Source organism: Herpailurus yagouaroundi, unplaced genomic scaffold (genome assembly GCF_014898765.1).
Source record: "Herpailurus yagouaroundi ecotype Mexico unplaced genomic scaffold, PumYag 100, whole genome shotgun sequence".
Taxonomy (NCBI): Eukaryota; Metazoa; Chordata; class Mammalia; order Carnivora; family Felidae; genus Herpailurus; species Herpailurus yagouaroundi.
Genome location: NW_024412391.1, coordinates 41,537,767 through 41,558,194, shown reverse-complemented (window position 1 = coordinate 41,558,194; position 20,428 = coordinate 41,537,767). Strand labels below are relative to the sequence as shown.

General features: G+C 41.6%; 2 protein-coding genes across 4 annotated transcripts in view; one reads left to right on the top strand and one right to left on the bottom strand.

The window, feature by feature from the left end:
• Positions 1–1,266: 1,266 nt before the first annotated feature.
• Positions 1,267–14,095, bottom strand: FKBP14 (FKBP prolyl isomerase 14). The gene is made up of 4 exons (XM_040472358.1): positions 13,703–14,095; positions 10,199–10,350; positions 6,751–6,878; positions 1,267–3,622 (listed from the first exon to the last, which is right to left on the bottom strand). Exons 1-4 carry the CDS (start codon positions 13,897–13,899, stop codon positions 3,464–3,466), a joined length of 636 nt encoding a protein of 211 aa, XP_040328292.1. The 5' UTR covers positions 13,900–14,095; the 3' UTR covers positions 1,267–3,463.
• A 1,981-nt stretch (positions 14,096–16,076) lies between these two features.
• Positions 16,077–20,428, top strand: part of PLEKHA8 (pleckstrin homology domain containing A8) — a 61,599-nt gene continuing 57,247 nt past the window's right edge. For all 3 annotated transcript variants that reach the window (XM_040472351.1, XM_040472353.1, XM_040472352.1), the window contains exon 1: positions 16,077–16,247. In XM_040472351.1, coding sequence (XP_040328285.1) covers positions 16,208–16,247 — 40 coding nt within the window. In that variant the 5' untranslated portion in view covers positions 16,077–16,207. The remainder of the gene's footprint in view (positions 16,248–20,428) is intronic.

The following is a 20,428-nucleotide window of genomic DNA, read 5'->3' as shown; positions in this document are numbered from 1 at the left end:
TTTTAAACAGAGAAAAGAATTTACCCTTCAAATAGACCCCAAACCCTTATGTAAGAATGTATGGATTTCATCGTACTGAAGAGAGTATGCAAATCTTCCTAAATAGAATGCTACAGATATTAAGAGAGAAAAGTACTATAATTTTCATGTTTCCAAATGGGCATAGGAATGTATAATCACGCTTGAGATTTTAGGTTTCATTTCAAACAGAAATGGGTAAGAAACAAAAATAAAATAAATCAAAACACCCTTATGACCAAGTGCTCTGCAACTCTGGAAAATAAGTTGCTTGTTATTTTTTTCCCAGGGTTATTATTACGATGATAAGTCCCTTTTTTAATAAAAGGGTGAGAGATGTATTTTTTTCCATAACATTCCACCAAGTCCCTTTTTCTCCTCTTGCAGTTTCCAAACAACGCTGAGAAATCATCCATACGCTCAATTCAGTAGGGACAGACAGCATGCTCATATCTAACAGTGCTGTAGATGTAAAGAATTTCCTATATGTCATGAAGGGGTACAAATTCATTTCCACAAGCAAAGATTCAAATGGCTGATTCCCCTTCTGAATCAGAAATCATTGTTTCTTGTTATTTTTATGACAACCCAGCATTTCATTTAATTACATTTTACAGTGCTCACTCACTCACTAGGCATTACTCATCATAATGTCTACCTGTGACAAAATAAAATCCCAAACGAAAACAATAGTCAGAACTACCACCCAAACCACACTGAATAAAACCCAACACACACACTTTCTCTGGTACCAAAATTCACTAGCAGCTATTGCCCGCGATTCTCAATGTTTAATGCTTATTTCAAAACAATTGAAACCAAAGCACAGTTTTTCTTACACATATCTCTAAACAGAGCAGACAAGGGCACCTGGGTGGCTCAGTCAGTCGAGCGTCTGACTCTTGATATGGACTCAGGTCATGATCCCAGGATCGTGCAACGGACAGAGCCCCACGTCAGTCTCCCCACTGAACATGGAACCTGCCTGGGATTCTCTCCCTCTCCCTCTGCCCCTCTCCCACACTCACACACTCTCTCTAAAAATTAAAAAAAAAAATTAATGTCAAGAAACAGATAAATAAAATAAACAGAGCAGATAATCACGTTCCATGCGTCACTACACCCCTCTCCTACCATGACCTATCCATCTTCCCTATCCAGTTTCAACATAAAACCTAGAATAACAGGTAAGAAAATCGATAAAGCTGCTAAGGAAACTGGCACTTGAAGAATGTTTCACAAAACCAATCATTCCCCAAATAAAGTTTATTTTGAAAAGAATACAACATGGTCATATAAACTTAAGTAGGACATATCTAGCAATATTAATGAGTCAAATTATATTACAAGTGAGGTCACGGTTCATGTCTGATTATTCCCACGAATGGAAAGGGGTAGAGGTGCAGCTAAACCAAAGGCAGATGCTTAAAAACGACCATAACCTATTTATATGCTTTCATTTCATGTTTGTGCCTAAAGATTTAGATGAGAATTTATGTAAACTCACATATAAAGAAGTATGCTGCCCAAATAATCACAATTCTTTTTGCTTTGCCTGCTTTACCGGAGATAGCATCGCCAATAACGTCTATACAAGGTGTTACCACGTGACAAGCTCTCTCCTTCCCGACGAACACAGACAGCATAAGGCTTTCTGTATTGTGGTTCATAACTCCTCCGGGTTGAGGAAAATAGCAGTGACAATTTAAGAGTTTTTGACATATAGCTGATTTCATCAGAAAAAAGGTGTTATATATGTTCTTCTCAAGAACTTTATGTTCTGGTGAGGAAAATGTCAACAGATAAGTGGCAAAAGTAGCCTGTATATGATGCAATAATTGTTCATGACTCTCTAAAACAAAACAAAACAAAACAAAACAAAACAAAACAAAACAAAATTTAAAAACCTAGAGGTAAACAAGCATGAAAGGACTAAGAAACATGCCTGGATCTTCTCACAGGACAGGGTTTTTGAGGCAATTCAGTGCTAACCCCAAGACTATTCAATGAAACCAGAGCCTTTCCTAGATCAGGGGAAGAATTCAAAAGTACCTACAACAGCCAGTTCACCATCTTCAGAGGATAAGGAGCCAAAGATAAAAAAAATAAAATAAAATAAAAAAAAAAAACAGAGCTGACTGCTTTGAGAGCAAAGTGAAGAGAGAATCAGGTCCAATGAGTTCAAAGGGAAGTTTTGCTTTTTCACTAGTAGAGGGCAAAACAAACATACTGAACTTGGGGACTGCGATCTGTTTGCACAAGTTAGCTGTTGACCTCGGACAAAGCAATCAATCTCTTTGAAGGATAATGTCCTCATCCAGAAAACAGTTACATTAAGATCCACCAGTTTCCCCCCCCCCCCCCACAGGGCTCAGAGCAATGAGAATCAAAGACAATGATGCACTTGAGTTCACTTTGTAAATGATAAAGAACTACTCTTAGTAAATGGAGATTTGGGAGCTTTTGTAAAGGAAAAGGATAAAAGCCAATTTCAGGTAAAATTATAAAATCATCCATTTTTTTGAAGCAGGACAGATTTTTATGCAATAGTAGCAGCTGTGGATCCATGTCATTTTTTGATGAGCAGAAATGGGAAATTTTCGATTGGCTTACTAATTTCTCTCATGATACAATGTTACTGTAGTATAATACATTAGTAATAGATTTTATTCATTAATAAACCAGGAAGGGTAATCTGCTAGACTTAAACATTGACTAGATACAACTCTCTACCTCAGCAACAATGTTTTGACCCGTTATTATGAAGAGCCAGACACATAAATAATTTGTCCTATTTCTCATTATAGATTATTAGTCACTAGGAACCAAACTTTATAAAACTTAAGTCCTGGGCAGAATGTTTCAATGTATACATATTTATAAGTTATTAACTTTGTTACTCACTTCAGCCTTACACATCTCAGTAGAGCAGTAACTGTTACAAGCCCAAATCAACAACCAGTTTCCTCTTTTCCTTAAGCAGAGACTCAAAGGCAGTTACAGACCCACTGTTTCATTATAACATGAAAATAGTAAGCCTTGGGCTATTGCAAAAGGTTTCTCAAATGTCAGTATCTAACTTGGAGAAAATAGAGGGAAGGAGAAATAGAGGGTGCCGATTTGTTGGGCATGCTTCTGGGTGCAATGTTTTAAAATTACAAGTAAGCAAGTAAACCATAAGGCTTCATATGTGAAAGTGGAAAATAGTTCAGCAGTCTTCCGTTCAAAGACAAATTAATTTTTTTCTTCCCAATAACTCACCAGAAAGAAATGGGCACTTAGGAATCTTAAGGGGTTTTTGAAATAATATTCAGAAAAAAAATATATATATATATATATATAGAACCAGAACAGGAACAGCACATTATTTAAAAATAAGACCTTCTTTTAAAATGGTTGCCCTGTCTTTAAGGATGGATGCCATATAAAATGGGCAGATGTGTCTTTATAACTCATCATGTTTATATGTAAATTCTCTGGCAGATATAAATCCATCTTTGTCTTCATCTTCTTTATCAAAAATATCCTCCACCAAAACATCATGATGACTTTCATTCACCACTGCACCATGCTTTTCAAACTCCTTCTTTAAATATACTTTAACCTACAAAATAATGGGTCTCATTAATAATTCTAATTCATAAGACACCCACACCAAGCCTGTTAATATCACAGAGTGGACTGGTAGTTTACTGGATTATGTACAACAATGACCAACCAACTGCTTTACAATACTATCATTGGATATATTTCCAATGACAGTAATGGAAATTTTTTTTTCTCCTTAAAAACTGTTGCTATACTGCTCCAATATAGACACAGAATATTGCTCAGAGGCAAAGATAAGGTTTAAATCATCCAGTAGGGCACCTGGGTGGCTCACTTGGTTACACGGCCCAGTCTTATTTTGGCTCAGGTCATGATATCCAGGTTCCTGGGATTGAGCCCAGAGTGGGGCTCTATACTGACAGCTCGGAGACCGGAGACTGCTTGGGATTCTCTCTCTCTCCCTCTCTCTCTGCCCCTCCCCCACTCACACTCTTTCAAAATAAATAAATAAACTTAAAAAAAAGAAAAAGAAAAAGAAAAGCACCCAGTGAAAGGATACTACCTGCTCTTAATCTGAGGCTAACTAAAGCCAAGCATTTGAAAAACTGTAGTCTTTCATTCCATTGAATTATCCAGATCTCTAACTAGGGTCAGAATTCCAGGTACTTCTCTCTTAAAATCAGATTAAAGAATGGCATTTAAGGGGCGCCTGGGTGGCGCAGTCGGTTAAGCGTCCGACTTCAGCCAGGTCGCGATCTCGAGGTCCGTGAGTTCGAGCCCCGCGTCAGGCTCTGGGTTGATGGCTCAGAGCCTGGAGCCTGTTTCCGATTCTGTGTCTCCCTCTCTCTCTGCCCCTCCCCCGTTCATGCTCCGTCTCTCTCTGTCCCAAAAATAAATAAACGTTGAAAAAAAATTTTTAAAAAAAATAAAAAATTTATTTAAAAATGTTTTAATTTTTTAAATTCCAGTATAATTTACAGTGTTATACTAATTTCAGATGTACAATATAGTGAGTGATTCAACAAGTCTATACATTACTCAGTGCTCATCATGATAAGTGTGCTCTTTTTTTTTTTTTTTTTTTTAATTTTTTTTTTTCAACGTTTATTTATTTTTGGGACAGAGAGAGACAGAGCATGAACGGGGAAGGGGCAGAGAGAGAGGGAGACACAGGATCGGAAACAGGCTCCAGGCTCTGAGCCATCAGCCCAGAGCCTGACGCGGGGCTCGAACTCACGGACCGTGAGATCGTGACCTGGCTGAAGTCGGACGCTTAACCGACTGCGCCACCCAGGCGCCCCGATAAGTGTGCTCTTAATCCCCTTCACCTATTTCACCCATTGCTCCCACTTGCCTCCCCTCTCCTAATGGCATTTTTTAATTTAAGTAAGTGTCTGGTAATAGTCCACGCTGTGGATCTGGCTATGACCATGGCTCATGACCTCCCAATCTCAGAAATTAAAGCAAAATCCAGCCTGATGAGTGCTTACACTAAAAATTTTCACTCTCATTCAGATATTTAAAGACATAAACAAAATCCTGTTCCCAATTACCTACTAGATTGACCATAATGCAGTTTAACCTGTATTTTCATTTTTAATCAGAGCTCTATTACTCCTTCTGTTAGATCAGTAACTTCAAGTCCTCCTTCCTGCCCCTATCGCCAATATACAAACATATGACATATTTATTTTTAAGATTAAGGAGATTGAATGAAATTGTTAAAAAAAAAAAAAGATGATAAGGCCAGATGGATTAATGTAGAATATATCCCTAGGATATACTGTGAGAATAAAGCAAGATGTCAAATATTATGTATATCATGCTATTTTTTGTGTAAGAAAAGAGGAAACAGGAATATGTATTCATGTTTGCTTGTATTTGCATAAAGAAACACTGGAAAGATACATTAGAAGCTAATAAAACTGGATGTGGAAAGGGACAGATCACATAGTAGAAGAGGATGTGGGTGGGAGAAAAACTTTTTAATAAACACCTTTTTTAATTGGATTGATTTTTTTTTTTTGACGTTTATTTATTTTTGAGACAGAGAGAGAGCATGAACGGGGGAGGGGCAGAGAGAGAGGGAGACACAGAATCGGAAGCAGGCTCCAGGCTCTGAGCCATCGGCCCAGAGCCCGACGTGGGGCTCGAACTCACGGTCCGTGAGATAGTGACCTGAGCTGATGTCGGACGCTTAACCGACTGAGCCACCCAGGCGCCCCTGGATTGATTTTTTTTTTCAATATGCTGTATATTTAAGGTTTTTTTAAATGAAAGGTTACTGAAATTTACCTTGGATAGAAAAAAGTCCTATGACTGGTAATAGTACAAGGTGTTATAAATTTAGTAGCTGTAGATCATGACCCTATGAGTTCATAATAACTTCGCTTATTTAAGACTTAATCATTTCCTGGCCATTAGAATGAAATTGATCGAAACATAAAAAGGGACTTGATTTCTGACCAGCCAAGCCACAATGGAGAATATGGGCAGACAAAAAAAACTGAGTAGCTCTCTACCTCCAATCCTTTCCTCACAACAGCCAGACTAAGACACATACCTGTTGTGAGGTATGGCTGCGAAAGCCTAAATGAATTACAGGGAGAAGACTTCTTCCTTTATCCTTACGCAAACACCAGAACTAAGAGGGGGCTGGGAAAGGTCTTCCGCTCTAGAAAATCCAGACCAGAGTCTCCTTTCTCCAGGTGCTACCCAGAACAAAAGAACCCAGCAGGTGGGCCGTTTGCTGCTAAATGCCAGGAAATTACAACAAAGTGCATTTAACAGCCAGTTGACAGTTTTAAACAGAAACTGTCAACAGGAGATATTTCTCCAGACATCCACATTTCTTATATAGCAACTTCAAAATGGGAATTGTCTTAGCAAAATGGACCTTTCAAAAACTCAGAAAGAGGGAAGGATACAGTAAACCTTAAACATGGTGGGGTAGGGGTGGGGGGAGAGGGAAGCAAAAGAATGAATGCTGTTGAGTCTGAATATATTTCTCTCCAAAACAATGATTTCCTATTTTTAAAAAAGCCAATATTCAAAGCATCAGTATTATAAGAAAACTTATAAACAATATTTTATCCAAACAAAAATAAATTTTCTTTAGAAGTATATTTTTTAATAAGTGAGAAGAAAGAAGCAAACAAAGGAGTAAGAAGAAGGAAAGATCACCTCATCTTTAGAGAGTTTCCAGTCATCATTAAGATCCATTTCTTGGAATGACTCATGGGATCTTGGTCCATTTCGAATCTCCAGGAGATCAATGTTGAATATCAGTGTACTCTCTGGGGGAATTTTACCTGACATGAAGAGAGACGGAGGTTAACTTTTACTTAAACAATCCCAAAGTTTTGATGACAGGAAACTTATGACACTGAACAAAATATTCTTTTGATTGAATTCAATGAAGAGCCTTCCTAAGGCTATCACATATGATGTAAATTACTCAAACAAATAGAATAGCAAAGGAATAATCCAAACTGGTAGATCAAAAGCAGTCTGTGTTTGGCTTTGCAATTACAAACTGTTTCGTGCACACAAACACACACGTACATACAGATGTGCCTAATGGCCTGGTATTAAATTTCAAATATGATTAAGATATTATATATTACATGTCAAGAATGACTTAAAGGGCTGTAGATAATTCAGAGTTAATTATAGTACAAGTGATTTAACTAACTTTGGGGGGGTGGGGGGGTGCACAAAAGTCCTGACCTAGATATACATAGACTAGTAGCATTTCTACCACTAGGAGGCAGTATCTAACTGAGAGAGATCTGGTGTCCCACGAGCCGGTATTAAAGCTTAAACTTGCCCCTCTTTAAGCCTATTTCCTCATTTATAGAATGCATTTATAAAATGCAGAATCTGTTGGGAAGATGGAGGAAAATAAAGCTATGTAAAATATTTAGCATTCTGCTTCATAAGTAGTACGCTCTCAATGGATTACTAAAACATAATTCTCTTATAAGCTTTAAAAACGATACAGAAAGGTTCAACAATTTCAGACTTGGGAAACACCTCCTCTGATATAGAACATATATATAATTATATACATATTCTGAAGAAATTTCATGAGAGAGAAGAAATTAAAACAAATTTCTGAGAAGGGAGATAAAAATCTTTTAAAACATGAAAAGAGCTCTATTAAAAGTCCCAAGGGCCTTTTCAAAAAAATACTTTCTGGGCAGTATGAACAATTTGTTTTTTCAATTTGTTTCCTTATAACTGTATTTAACATAAAGGTCTGGGTAAACATTACAAATATTTCTTAGTCCCCCACCCCCCATCCAAATCCCACATATTTCTGTCAAAGAGCATTTGTTAAGTATTAAAGAGAACAAAACTTACACTCTGTGCCCAAGCTTACCATTCCAGATCTAGACAGAGAAGGGGCATGCACTAGGTCGTTGATAAAACTGGTGTCTTTCCAAAGGAGACATGCAAACGTGGTACCAAATGACTACAAAATTAGTGTTAAATACACATTAGCAGAATTTAGTTTCATGGCTCTCAGTCTGGACGAAATGACTCAAATTTAGAACTCTGCTTGTCCTACAGTAAAATTGAGTTAAATACAGTATGGAGTAAGAGTAATGGATTAATTCTACATATACATTAAAGGTGAGGCAATAAAGATACAGCAGGAAGATGATGAACATCAGAGAAACATTTTCTAGATACCTGATTTTCTTCTCTAAGGAGATGATTATCATAATAATTGAATTTGGTTAGTAAATTCCATTCTATGCATAAGATTTATATAGCAAGTTCCATTTTAGAATATAATGTTACAAGGGCACCTGGGTGGCTCAGTTGGTTAAGCATCTGACTTCGGCTCAGGTCATGATCTCACGGCTCATGAGTTCGAGCCCCTCCTCGGGCTCTGTGCTGACAGCTCAGAGCCTAGAGCCTGCTTCATATTCTACGTCTCCCTCTCTCTCTGCCCCTCCCCCGCTCATGCTGTCTCTCTCTGTCTCTCAAAAATAAATAAACATTAAAAAAAAAGAATATAATGTTACACATATGGCATTTACTTTCTTCTCTGGAAACTGGGGTTAGGATTCTCACTTTGTAACTGGTTAAGTTTAGACCTAAGGATACTGTGAAGTCTGTTATTGCTACAGTATCAGAGTGGTTCCCTGTCTGGTTCTGGTGACTACTTAATACATTTTTTTCTTCATTATGTAATATATGCCCATTGTAGAGAATTTGGAAGAGACAGAACCAGAAATAAAAATAATTCCGACCCATCCATTGTTATCATTCTTAATTATTTCCTTGTAATTCACTCTGTGTGTGTATATACTTTTTTCTAATACTTACTCTTGGATATAGTATAGCTTTATTTTCCACTTTTGTATATAACATTATATCTTACCCATTTGGATATAATTTTTTTAATCCTTGAAATGCCATTTTTTAATAACTGGGCCATATTTTAGTTAACCCTTCTCATTACACATTGAAGTTGATTTCAATATTTTTGCTATTAGAAACAATGTAGTGGGGCACCTGAGTAGTCCAGTCCGTCAAGCTTCAGACTCTGGCTCGGGTCATGAACTTGCCCTGTGAGTTTGAACCCTGCATGGGGCTCGCTGCTGTCCCCACAGAGCCAACTTCACCAACTTCAGATCCTCTGTCCCTCTGTCTCTGCCCCTCCCCTGCTTCTACGCGCTCTCTCTCTCTCTCTCAAAAATAAACATTTTAAAACAATGTAGCAATGGACATGCCTGTCCACAAATATTTCTCCTGATACCTGATTATTCCCTTAGGTTAAATTAGAAAGGAAATATATCTTGTGCAGGAAACGTCATCTGGCCTCTTGTAAATAGCCCTTTGGAAAGCTGCGTGGGTCCCCACTCACACAGCAGGTGTACATCCTGGAACAAACTAGCACAAAGTCTCCTGGAATCAGCTAGCCTATTTGCTTCTATTTTATAACACTCATTTCATGTCACTCCATCAGGTTTTATAAGTGAATTATAACAACAGTTATAAAACAACTTTAACACAAGAATGAAAACAACCCCCCAAAAAAAGCTTTGTTAAAGAAAACTTCAGTTGTGAGCCCCCTGCAGCCCACATCTAAACCCCATTTAATACCTGAATAATCTATATTTCACATGTTCAACTCATCGAAACACTTATGTGGAATAATCTTTCTTTTTGGTGTTAAAATAAATTGATGAGTTTCAGCTGGGGAGGATGAAAATTTTCTGAAACTGGATAGTGGTGATGCTTGTACAACAGTGTGAATGTTCATAATGCCATTGAATCGTACAGTTAAAAGTGGTTAGAATAGGAACCATTATTTTGTAAGTATTGTGCCATAATTTTTTAAAAACCATTCTTTTGGTTAATATGGAGGTAAATGTTAATGATAGAGTTAAAGGTTCCAGAACTTTGTATCAGTAGTTCAATTGACCATTAAGATAGAATGGCTTTAATTTGGCCATCTCAAATGATAATCAAGATGCAATCATACTTAAAAAATAAATAAATAATACACATCTTCTACTCCTGGGGGAAAAATACATACTAGTTACGCTGACTTCTGTCTCCTAATCCAGAGAAGAACCCCAATGCTGTAGTAAAAATGTGAAATTGTTATTACCTTTTCCTTCTTTTCCATAGCCCAGGGCAGGAGGAATTGTGAGCTTTCTCTTCTCTCCTACACACATTCCCTTCAAGCCCTGGTCCCAACCTTTGAGAGCCTCCAGGATGCCCAAGGTAAACCAAATGGGCTGACCATTGTTATGTTTGTGACTACAATAGAAAGAAAACATATTAGAACTCTTCAGTAACTTTATTTTTTTATTGATGTGGGAGCACTTTATTCTACCAATAAGTGATTCAGTTTGGGAATTAACAAAAACAGCTATACACATACACACAAAACCAGGTTAATTTTGTAATAATTTAATCCAATGCCCCTATTTCTTGATGCAAATTTCATTACAATTGAATCAAGTAGAGAAGGGCAGAGGGAATAATAATAAAAACAGTGAATAATTATTTGAGATTTACTGTGTACCAGGTATTACCCCAAATTATTTGCCTCTTTTAACTCCGTGAGAATGATCATATGAGGTAAGTACCATCATTTCCCCATTGTACAGAGGAGGAAACTGAGGTTAAATGTGCTGGTATTTGATCTAACTCCAAACTTCAAGGTCTTAACCACAGCGATGCTGTCCCAGGAACGTCATCCCGGGCAGAAGAGGGAGAAAATCATGGAAAATGGGTGAATTTGGGAAGAAAGAGAAGTTAAGGAGAAGTTACTGCCAAGACAAGTGGGTCCACACCCACATGGACACTGGAGAGTCAGGAGCACAGCATCTTCTAGTCTGCCTACAAGCCCTGCTGATGTACAGTCTCGCGATGGCTCTGACAGGTGGAAACGGCTGCTCTTCAACCCGAACCCCACCTAGATGCTTCCTGCAGGCATTTTCTGTGGGGCTGTGCAGGGAAACCTGGGGGAGTTGTCCCTCAAGGACTGAGGAAGAAGGAAATGATCCAAATATCCTGGCTTAGGACCTGGAGAGAGGCCAGCCTAAGAAACCCAGCCTGCCAAGCTACTGGGGGGCCTGAGGGCTGAATAGCACCTGAGCCCCAGTTCGCTCCTTTTTGGTACATACGGAAAGTATTCTCAAGGATATCGTATAGGTGAGAATGAGAAATCACTCTACTAGGTTTCATGGACACCATGGTTAATTACTAAATCTAGGTAAAAGCCATTACTTCCTCTTTTCTTAATTTCCCCCTATGACTAAAGAAACAAATTGCCAACTGTAGAACACTTGGGAAGGCTGGAAAAGAATAAAGAAGGAAGTGGGGTGCCTGGGTGGCGCAGTCGGTTAAGCGTCCGACTTCAGCCAGGTCACGATCTCGCGGTCCGTGAGTTCGAGCCCCGCGTCGGGCTCTGGGCTGATGGCTCAGAGCCTGGAGCCTGCTTCCCATTCTGTGTCTCCCTCTCTCTCTGCCCCTTCCCCGTTCATGCTCTGTCTCTCTCTGTCCCCAAAATAAATAAACGTTGAAAAAAAAATTTTAAAGAAAGAATAAAGAAGGAAGAAAACAATCTGCCACCCAGTGCTGACTACAGTTTTGGTACATTTCTTGTCACAGCTAAAGGATTTAAGCTATTTACCACACAGGCTATTATTCTAGACATGGCAAACATGCTTTACAACAGATCACTTGACGGTACTGCTTCATAAAACTCAGGGTAAGTAGTTCCTGACCATTTACACTGAGGCCGCATGACAACCGTCCCCTCATCAGGTACCAGAACTTTATTTATTTATCTTTTTAATGTTTATTTCTTTTGAGAGAGAGAGGGAGAGACAGAGTATGAGTGGAGAGCAGAGAGCAGAGGGAGACACAGAATCCGAAGCAGGCTCCAGGCTTTGAGCCGTCCGCACAGAGTCCAACGTGGGGCCAAAACCCACAAACCCGCAAGATCGTGACCTGAGCCGAAGTCAGACATTTAACCGACTGAGCCACCCAGGCGCCCCCCTGCTTTTTTTTAATGGGTACTAGAACTTTAGTAGCAAACTGCTAAATAATGTTGTATGGCTACCACCAAAGGCCAATAGGTTTTTCATTCTGAGACCTGAAAGACATCAGGCTGTATCTAAAAGAGATCAGACTAAAAATAAAGATGCAGTTGAAAATTTTAAATGCAAACCTTAATCTTGTTTAACATCTACTGTGGCACTGGCCTTGTTGCTAAGAAGATGGAGCTGTTGAGAATTCTACGGCAAGCCACTGTTTCAGAAATTTTTGCAAAGGCTAACAGAGTTCAAAGAAGAACGCCATTCATTTCTCCAAAACCTGACAGACCAGGTCTGAATGCTCCATAAAGGCAGTTCATCCGAAAATGAGGTCTAGGATGGGCCACAAAGCTTCACTACTTTGGTTCATGCCATTTTCTCTACCTGGAATGTCCTCCTTGCCCCCATTCTCCACCTGGAAGGAACCCTCCACCCATCTTTCGAGACCCATCTCAATTATGATCTCTGGGAAGTCTTTCTCTTACCCCACCCCCAGAGCATCATTAATGCCAGACTCCATTATGCTTTGCAAACACTTTGAACACTCTGTACTACATAGCATGAGCTATTTACTTGTCGTCCTCCTTCCTGTAGATGATGTACTGCTGGAGGACAGGAGCCCACTCTTAAGTCACCTTTGCATCCTCAAGGCCTGACTTGTGATCACTCATGAAGGGTTTGTTAGATGGACAGATAAATGAATGGACAAGGATGGAGAAGCCAAAAAGTTTTAATCTCCCTAGTCTCAAGCACAGGGCCTAACATAAAAGAAATGCTCAATAAATAATCTTGGAATGGAATGAAGAGAATCAATGCCTAATCAGAAATCATTACCCTTGTAAAACATCCATGGTGCAATTTCTTTGTTCGTATAGAACAGAAATAATGATAGTGTAACCACCTGAAAATCATTCACTATAGTTATTGGATTAATCTTTCAAGGCCATAACCATACCCATCAATGAAATCTTTGAATTTCTAGAAAGAATAAAATAATGAAACAAATCATGGTACTATACCTTGACCAAAATGTCATTTGTACGAACAAAAATTAAACAGATCGATAGGCTAGCATTAGCATACCCTACAACAAGCAAATAAATGATTGTGTATTCTGCCCATGAAGTCCCTGCGAAAAATTTTAAGTAAATTTCACCTACACCAAATTCAAAATGGAATTGAGTCATTTTCCCTCGGGAATGGAGTTTGGGAAATGAAATTCCTTTACAGTTTTTTTCTACTTATTGCCTAATTACACACCTAGATACTTCTGCAATATGTCAAAGATTCTAGTTCTAATTTTTATAGTAAAAATTAACCTTTATCCTTACCACACGTTTCCAAGTTCCAAGGAACTTCAAAGGCACCGTTATTGTCTTTATTGTTTTTAAACAAATTGTTTGTCTTGATTGTCTTTAAACAATTTCCTTTCCCAAAGAAGGAAATAACAGATTTCAATTTTTCAAAAGAGAAGTGAAACCTGATACAGGCTACCTTTCCTGCCAGAGAGCTCGCACAGGTCGATGGGTTCTTCACTATTTTACCTGCGAGGTGTAATTACTTACGTGGAGTGAAATAAGGAGCCATCCTTTTCTAAGTAGCCTTCATAGTGGACCAACATCAAATCTCCCCCTTTGGTCTTGCGATGGCAGATGAACGGCTTCTGGAGCACCTCAATCTTCACTTCTGGTTCAGGGATCAGAGCCCCACTCAAAGAAGTGACCAACAACGTCAGCACCGCGTTCCACAAAAAAAGCCTCATGCTGCTGGCGCAGGAAAGTTCCTACAAAAACAGAGAAAGGGCCCCCGACCTCATAGAACTAAGAAAGTATTTGAAGGCTTCAAGACAACGGCCTTTGGCAAGTTCATGACTACCGCTTCCCAGCAGACGTGGCACACTTACTACGACAACTTTCCCACATAATGCGAACCCGCCTCTAAAGCGTTAAACCCCAAACCCGGGCCTGACTGGCTCTCACAGGTTGGCTCTTGGGAACGATGGCTCCCCATTGGCTAGCAGTGCAGTCCGCCGGAGCCTCTCAAGCCAATGATGCTGCAATAATTACAGCTGGGCGGAGCCAGGACTTGGTCAGGCCGCGAAGCACAGGGAGGGGCCCTAGAGAAAGGCGGATTAAAGAATTCCACAACCTTGGACTTTGGGAGATTTCTGGGGAACGCAGCTAACCGGAAACTCCTCCGGCAGATTTACAGCTGTGAAGTTCCCCGGCTGAGCGTGCTGAGCCCCCAGGCTAAGTGAAAAGATAGCGGTATCCGGAAAGGCCTGTTTACTCTTGCGCACGCTGAGAGGTTACTCCCCGCCCCTAGGAGTCCACAATCCTGTATTGTTACTTAACTTACAGTATAAACGATAAAGGCTTAAATATTTCTGTAGGGTTCGCAAAGCGCATTCCCGTTGCGTAAACCTCACTACACTGCCAGTAAGGCAGGTTCTTTAATCCCATTTAAATGATAAATGTATCTGGGCAAGGAGAGGTTAAGGGTCCTGCTTAAAATTGTTCAGCCCCAAAGCATTTGAGCTCCGCCTTCAAACCCGGTCTTCTGATTCATTCTACAACACCGCATAATGTTACGGCTGCTAACAGTTTATCTCTTAGTGACTTTAATGTAGAAGGTAAATAATAGCTTCTATCGAGGAGACGGACGTGCAGACCTCCACTTTATAGAAGAAACAGTAATCACAGTTACGAGTTACACTGGCTTATCTTAGCTTAAAATTATTAGCTTTACATTTTTCGCCTAATTTCAAAAGCAACACATGTTCATTACAGTCGATTTGGAAGAAACTGGAAAGCACGAAAGTAGGTTTTCCAGTTAAAATAAAAGAGCCGAATTAAACATGAATTTCAGATAAACAACGAATCCGTTGTTCTGTATTTTTGCTAAATCTGGCAATCTTATGCCAAAGAAAAAGAGATCGCCTATAGCGCCACCATCTACAAATAATCATCTTAACATTTTGGTTCATGCTTCTGTGACATAGGCTTAAAAGAAATTAGATCAGATTGTACACTTTCTTTCATAACATGCTCTTTCCACTTAATCTATCGCTAACATTTTCCCTGGTCAAACATCCTTGGCACAGTACTTTCTCACATTTTAATATGCTTAGGAATCCTCTAGAGTATCTGTTAAAATGCAGATTTCAACTCAGGAGGCCTGGGCTCGCCATGAGTTCCTGCAATTTTGACTAGCTCCTAGGTGATGCTAATTCTGCTGTCCATGGACCGCACTTCCAATAGCTAGGCCTTAGAGTTTAAACATGCTTACTAGCCACACTGTATTCTATCGTGAAATTCCCGTCAACTCCGTACACTCTATTGCTAGCTGCCTCGATTTTCTGGCATCAATTAGCCTTGAAACAAGATTTGGACCCTGGGGGCTATAACACAGGAGGCACCCTAAGGGGCCACACTGACCCTCAAACATCCAGAGGTGGGTACGGCCCCACCTACGGTACCATTAAGTCTGGACTGTGTCCCGCATCGTCTCATAGGTCGCCTACTCTCAAGCCCACTTCCCAGGACTCAATTTCCCTGCCTGCAATTCCCGCTACGTCACCCCGCCGCCGCCGCCGCAGTCGCAGCCAAACCCCGGAGTGGACCTTGGGAACGTGCGCTCGAGCGGCGCACTAGGCATGCGCGAGCGGGCCCCGGGCCCGGCGCGTCCAGGATTCAGGTACCGCGCTGTGGCACCGCCAGCCACCGGTTCCCTCGCTACAGTGGCCCCTTGGAGGCTGCAGCCACCACTCGGGCCCACCCAGTGCCTTCGCCTCCCTGTGAACAGCGCGCCGCTCCACCGCACGGGGGCCCTGGCCGGCCGCGTCCTCACGTGCCGAGGCCGCCGCAGTGACCCCGCCCCCGGGCCGAGGATGTGAGGCTGGCCGGGTGTCCCCGCACCGGGCCCGGGCGCCGGGAGTCGGCGGCTCGGCAGCTCTGGGCGATGGCCCTGCTGCCGGTGCTCCTCGCCTCCTGGGGCCTGGGGCAGTGAGGGGGCCGGCGGGCGAAGGAAAACGGCCCCGGCGCGGCGGGGGCCAAGGGGCCGCGGGCGACATGGAGGGGGTGCTGTACAAGTGGACCAACTATCTGAGCGGTGAGTGGGGGGCGCGCCAGGCGCCGGGTCCTTTGTTTGAGCGGCGGGAGGGCGGCGTCGGACGCGCGTCCCCGGGGGTCGGGGTCACGACCTCTAGTGAAACCCGAGAGGCCTGCACGGGTCGGGGATACTTGCCCAAAGCCGTTCTCACGGGGCCGTGTCACCCATGCTGTAAGGACACAGTCCTCTGCTGGGGCTGGGTGAGGCCCATAACTGCCTTTTCGCTTCAAGGAAAGCTACAAAATACAGAGGTTTGGGGTGACTGGAAAGGCTCGATGCCCTCGGCGTCAGCGGGAAGGAGGCGCTGACTCCCGCAGTGGGGGTCTTCTAGGAGCCTATCGAATTCTGGCGAAGGAGCTGGTCTCATCAGCCCAGCAAGAGAGGTTGGAAGGTTTCCTATGAATGCTAGAGGTGACTTGGAATTCCAGAGGTGAAAGGTCCTTTTTCAAACAAAGTCCCCAGTGCAAACACTTTCCCTTTGTCACTTTCCGAGTCATCTGCGTGCGGACCAAGATATCAGAATTCCATCTCAATAGTTCAAAGCTCCAAAGTATGTACACGGTTTTTGCTTGTCTCACTTGAGCGTTCTTTTTGTTTTACAGACCCAGAAATTCCCACAAAATGAAACGGTAGCAACTGTTTTGTTGCACTGCTGAGCAGAATGGCTTAAAAATATACTCTGCCCCCTTTCCAATGTGTGGAAGTACCTTCCTTCATATCTTCTAAGGTCGTAACAATTCTCCAACCGTGAATATGATTTAGAACAAGCATATTTTCGTTTTTGCAACCAGTATTTCGTAAAAGCCTTCTGCATGCTAGCAACTGTGTTAGGCACCATTTTGGAATTAAACTTTATTATGGAAAAAGAGCTGGGCACTTTTAATTTTAATAGCAGTGTATTTGAAACCAGAGGTATTCCCAGTATCTCTTATAGTGGGAGAGATATATTTTCCCAGCCTTTGATAGAACAGGACAGTTAAAAAAAATTTCATTAATGTTTATTTATTTTTGAGAGAGAGAGAGAGAGAGAGAGCTCAAGCAGGGGAGGGGCAGAGAGAGAGAGGGAGACACAGAATCCGAAACAGGCTCTAGGCTAAGAGCTGTCAGCACACAGCCGGATGCAGTCTCCAACTAATGAACTGTGAGATCATGACCTGAACCGAAGTTGGCTGCTCAACCGACTGAGCCACCCAGGCGCCCCGGGACTGGACAGTTTTTTAAATGTTTTAGTGTGGTGATGCTCTAGGGTAGTTTAAGGACTCATGTGTCTGTGAGGATCAGTTGGCATATTGACTTTGATGAGGTTACACAGCACAGCCAAAAGTGCACCTGTTGGCTGTACCCAGAATCTCTTCCTTTTGCAGACTGTGGTTAGAGGTGAGTTGTTTATTTTCCTGATATTCATTAGTAAAGACTGAGTGAAGAAAGGTGTTTTAGAAGACCTGGCCTTGGCTTTTGAGGACTTTCTTTGATGTCAAATGGTTCAATTAGATGTGGGTAACTCGTGGCTGGGCTTTGGTGAATGTGCAAGGCTCATTAACACTCTACTAATCTAAAGGGAGCATGCTTGATCAGGTAATTTGTCTTTCAGGTATCTCCAAGTTCTGAGATATATGGATCTTAACCCCTTGAGTAAAATTTAGTGCCTGGTCTTTCACCCCTTTCCATCACACATGCTTTTTAACTTTTTTCTCTCATCCTGAACACTCTTCCTTCTTTTCTTCCATCCCCCTCCACTGCCTTTTTTTTTTTTCCCCTCACTTTTCTTACTCTCATCCTCCTTTATATAGAAAGTTTAGTCTGTGTGTATAGTACCTGCTTCCTGGTTGTTTTTTTTCCCCCTGACTGTTGTTATGTATTCTTCAATACAGCAAAATTTCTCTAGAAGGATCTTTTGGAATCTTTATCATGTGATGCCTGTACCATCTGTCTAGTTGGAAAAGAGTCTCCTTTTTTCTGCCCCAAGTAAGAGAAGTTAATTCTGCGATTGGTGCCAGGGTGGAAGCCCTAAAAACGGGAGCCTGGAGCCATTGCCAGAGGCAGCTGTCCTTATATCATGCTGCTTGTTCCCTTGACCCACATGCCACCTCGTTGTGGGCATAGTGTTCATAGAAGCCCATCACACCACCGGGTACTTTTACTGAATATACTTAGAATTATTTTTTAGCACACTGTCTTTCATCAGGAGATAAATTTACTTTGGAACGAAATGGTATAGCCTAGGAGGAACAAATGCATTCTCGTTTCTTCCACCCTCCTATGTGAGATAGTCTCCCAAAAGAACATAGTGTGACTGTTAATGACAAGCTTTGATGAAGACATTACTACTTTTTCTTCTTCTGATGCTTGTTTTTAAAAGTTACAGGAAAAAAATTTTTTTTTATGTTTATTTTTGAGAGACAGAAACAGAGCATAAGCAAGGGAGGGGCAGAGAGAGAGAGAGATACAGAATCCGAAGCAGGCTCCAGGCTGTGAGCTGTCAGCACAAAGCCCGACATGGGGCTTGAACTCACGTACCGTGAGATTGTGACCTGAACTGAAATCGGACGCTTAACTGACTGAGGCATCAAGCGCCCCTAAAAGTAACATGTTTTCAGGGTGCCTGGGTGGCTCAGTCGGTTAAGCGTCCAACTCTTATTTATTTTTTTTTAACATTTTATTTTGTTTTTTGAGAGACAGAGGACAGGCAGGAGAGGGGCAGGGAAAGAGGAAGACACAGAATCCAAAGCAGGCTCCAGGCTCTAAGTGGTCAGCAGAGGGCCCGATGTGGGGCTTGAACCCATGAACGTGAGATCATGACCTGAGCTGAAGTTGGATGCTCAACCAACTGAGCCACCCAGGTACGCCAACGTCCGACTCTTGCTTTCAGCTCAGGTCATGATCTCACATTTGTGGGTTCAAGCCCCACATCAGGCTCTCACTAACAACATGGAGCCTGCTTGGGATTCTTTCCTCCCTCTCTGCCCCTCCCCCATGCTCTTTCTCTCTTTCTCCCTCAAAATAAATAAACTTTTTTAAAAAAGTAATGTTTTTCCTTAGGGTTTTGCACACAGTAATTTTAAAATAGATATCCCAGGGGCACCTGGATGGTCAGTCGGTTGAGCCTCCGACTTTGGCTCAGGTCATGATCTCACGGTCGTGAGTTTGAGCCCCCGTCAGGCTCTGTGCTGACAGCCCAGAGCCTGGAGCCTGCTTCAGATTCTGTGTCCCCCTCTCTCTTTGCCCCTCCCTCGCTCACACTCTGTCTCTCTCTATCTCTCTCAAAAATAGATAAACATTAAAACAGATATCCCAGCCACAGTTTTTGTTCGTTGTGAATTTTTCTCTAAATGGTCATATCTGTTTGTGTAATTTTGTCATGCCCACAGCTTGATATGGGAAGCCTTTTGTCAAATCTGAGTAGAGAAGTTAAGAAATCAGTTTGTTAGCTGATCCTTTTAATGCTTGGAGGATATTGTTAATTTCATTTGCCATCTACTGTGTTGTTACCTACTATTATGTTAGGCACAGGGCAAGCAACACTGAACAAGACAGACACAGTCCCTGCCTTTCTTGAGCTTACAGTCTGACGGGGGAGAAAGACGTTTATTGGAAGTACTTAGAAGCATGTTCCAAGTGTGTGTGATTGGGGAGAAGGGAAGAAGAGAAGCTAGTTTGGGTCACTGGGGGAGGCTTCTCTGAAGAAAAGATTTAAGCAGAACCTGAAGGATAAACAGAAACTAGCTAGTTGGCGAGGCCAAGGCAGAGGTGCATTTGGAGGCTGTGAGGAAGAACTTTTTAGCTACGGGGAATGTCGGTATGAGGTATGAAGGCCGTAAAGCAGGACAGAGGCGAGTGAGTGAGGAAAGGAAGGAAGACCTGAAAGGCTGCAGAGCTTAGTGTGAGGCTCCAACAAGGCTGCAGGGGTGGATAAGAAGCTTGAAAGGCCCCTGCCTATCTCTTATGCTGGTGTAAACACCATGGGGCGGTAGGAGTATATGAAAGAGAGAGAAATGATGAGAGTGTTTAAACACTTACTTTGTTTGCATTTATTGTACTTTGCCAAATACTGTAGTTATTTTGTGAGTTTCTCTTGCCTCTTTAATCAACCGGTAGGTATCATTTACTGAAAGTTGGAAACATCATCAAACCCAGAGAATAGCACTTAAATTGCTTGCATGAGTATAGTACTAAAATAGAGA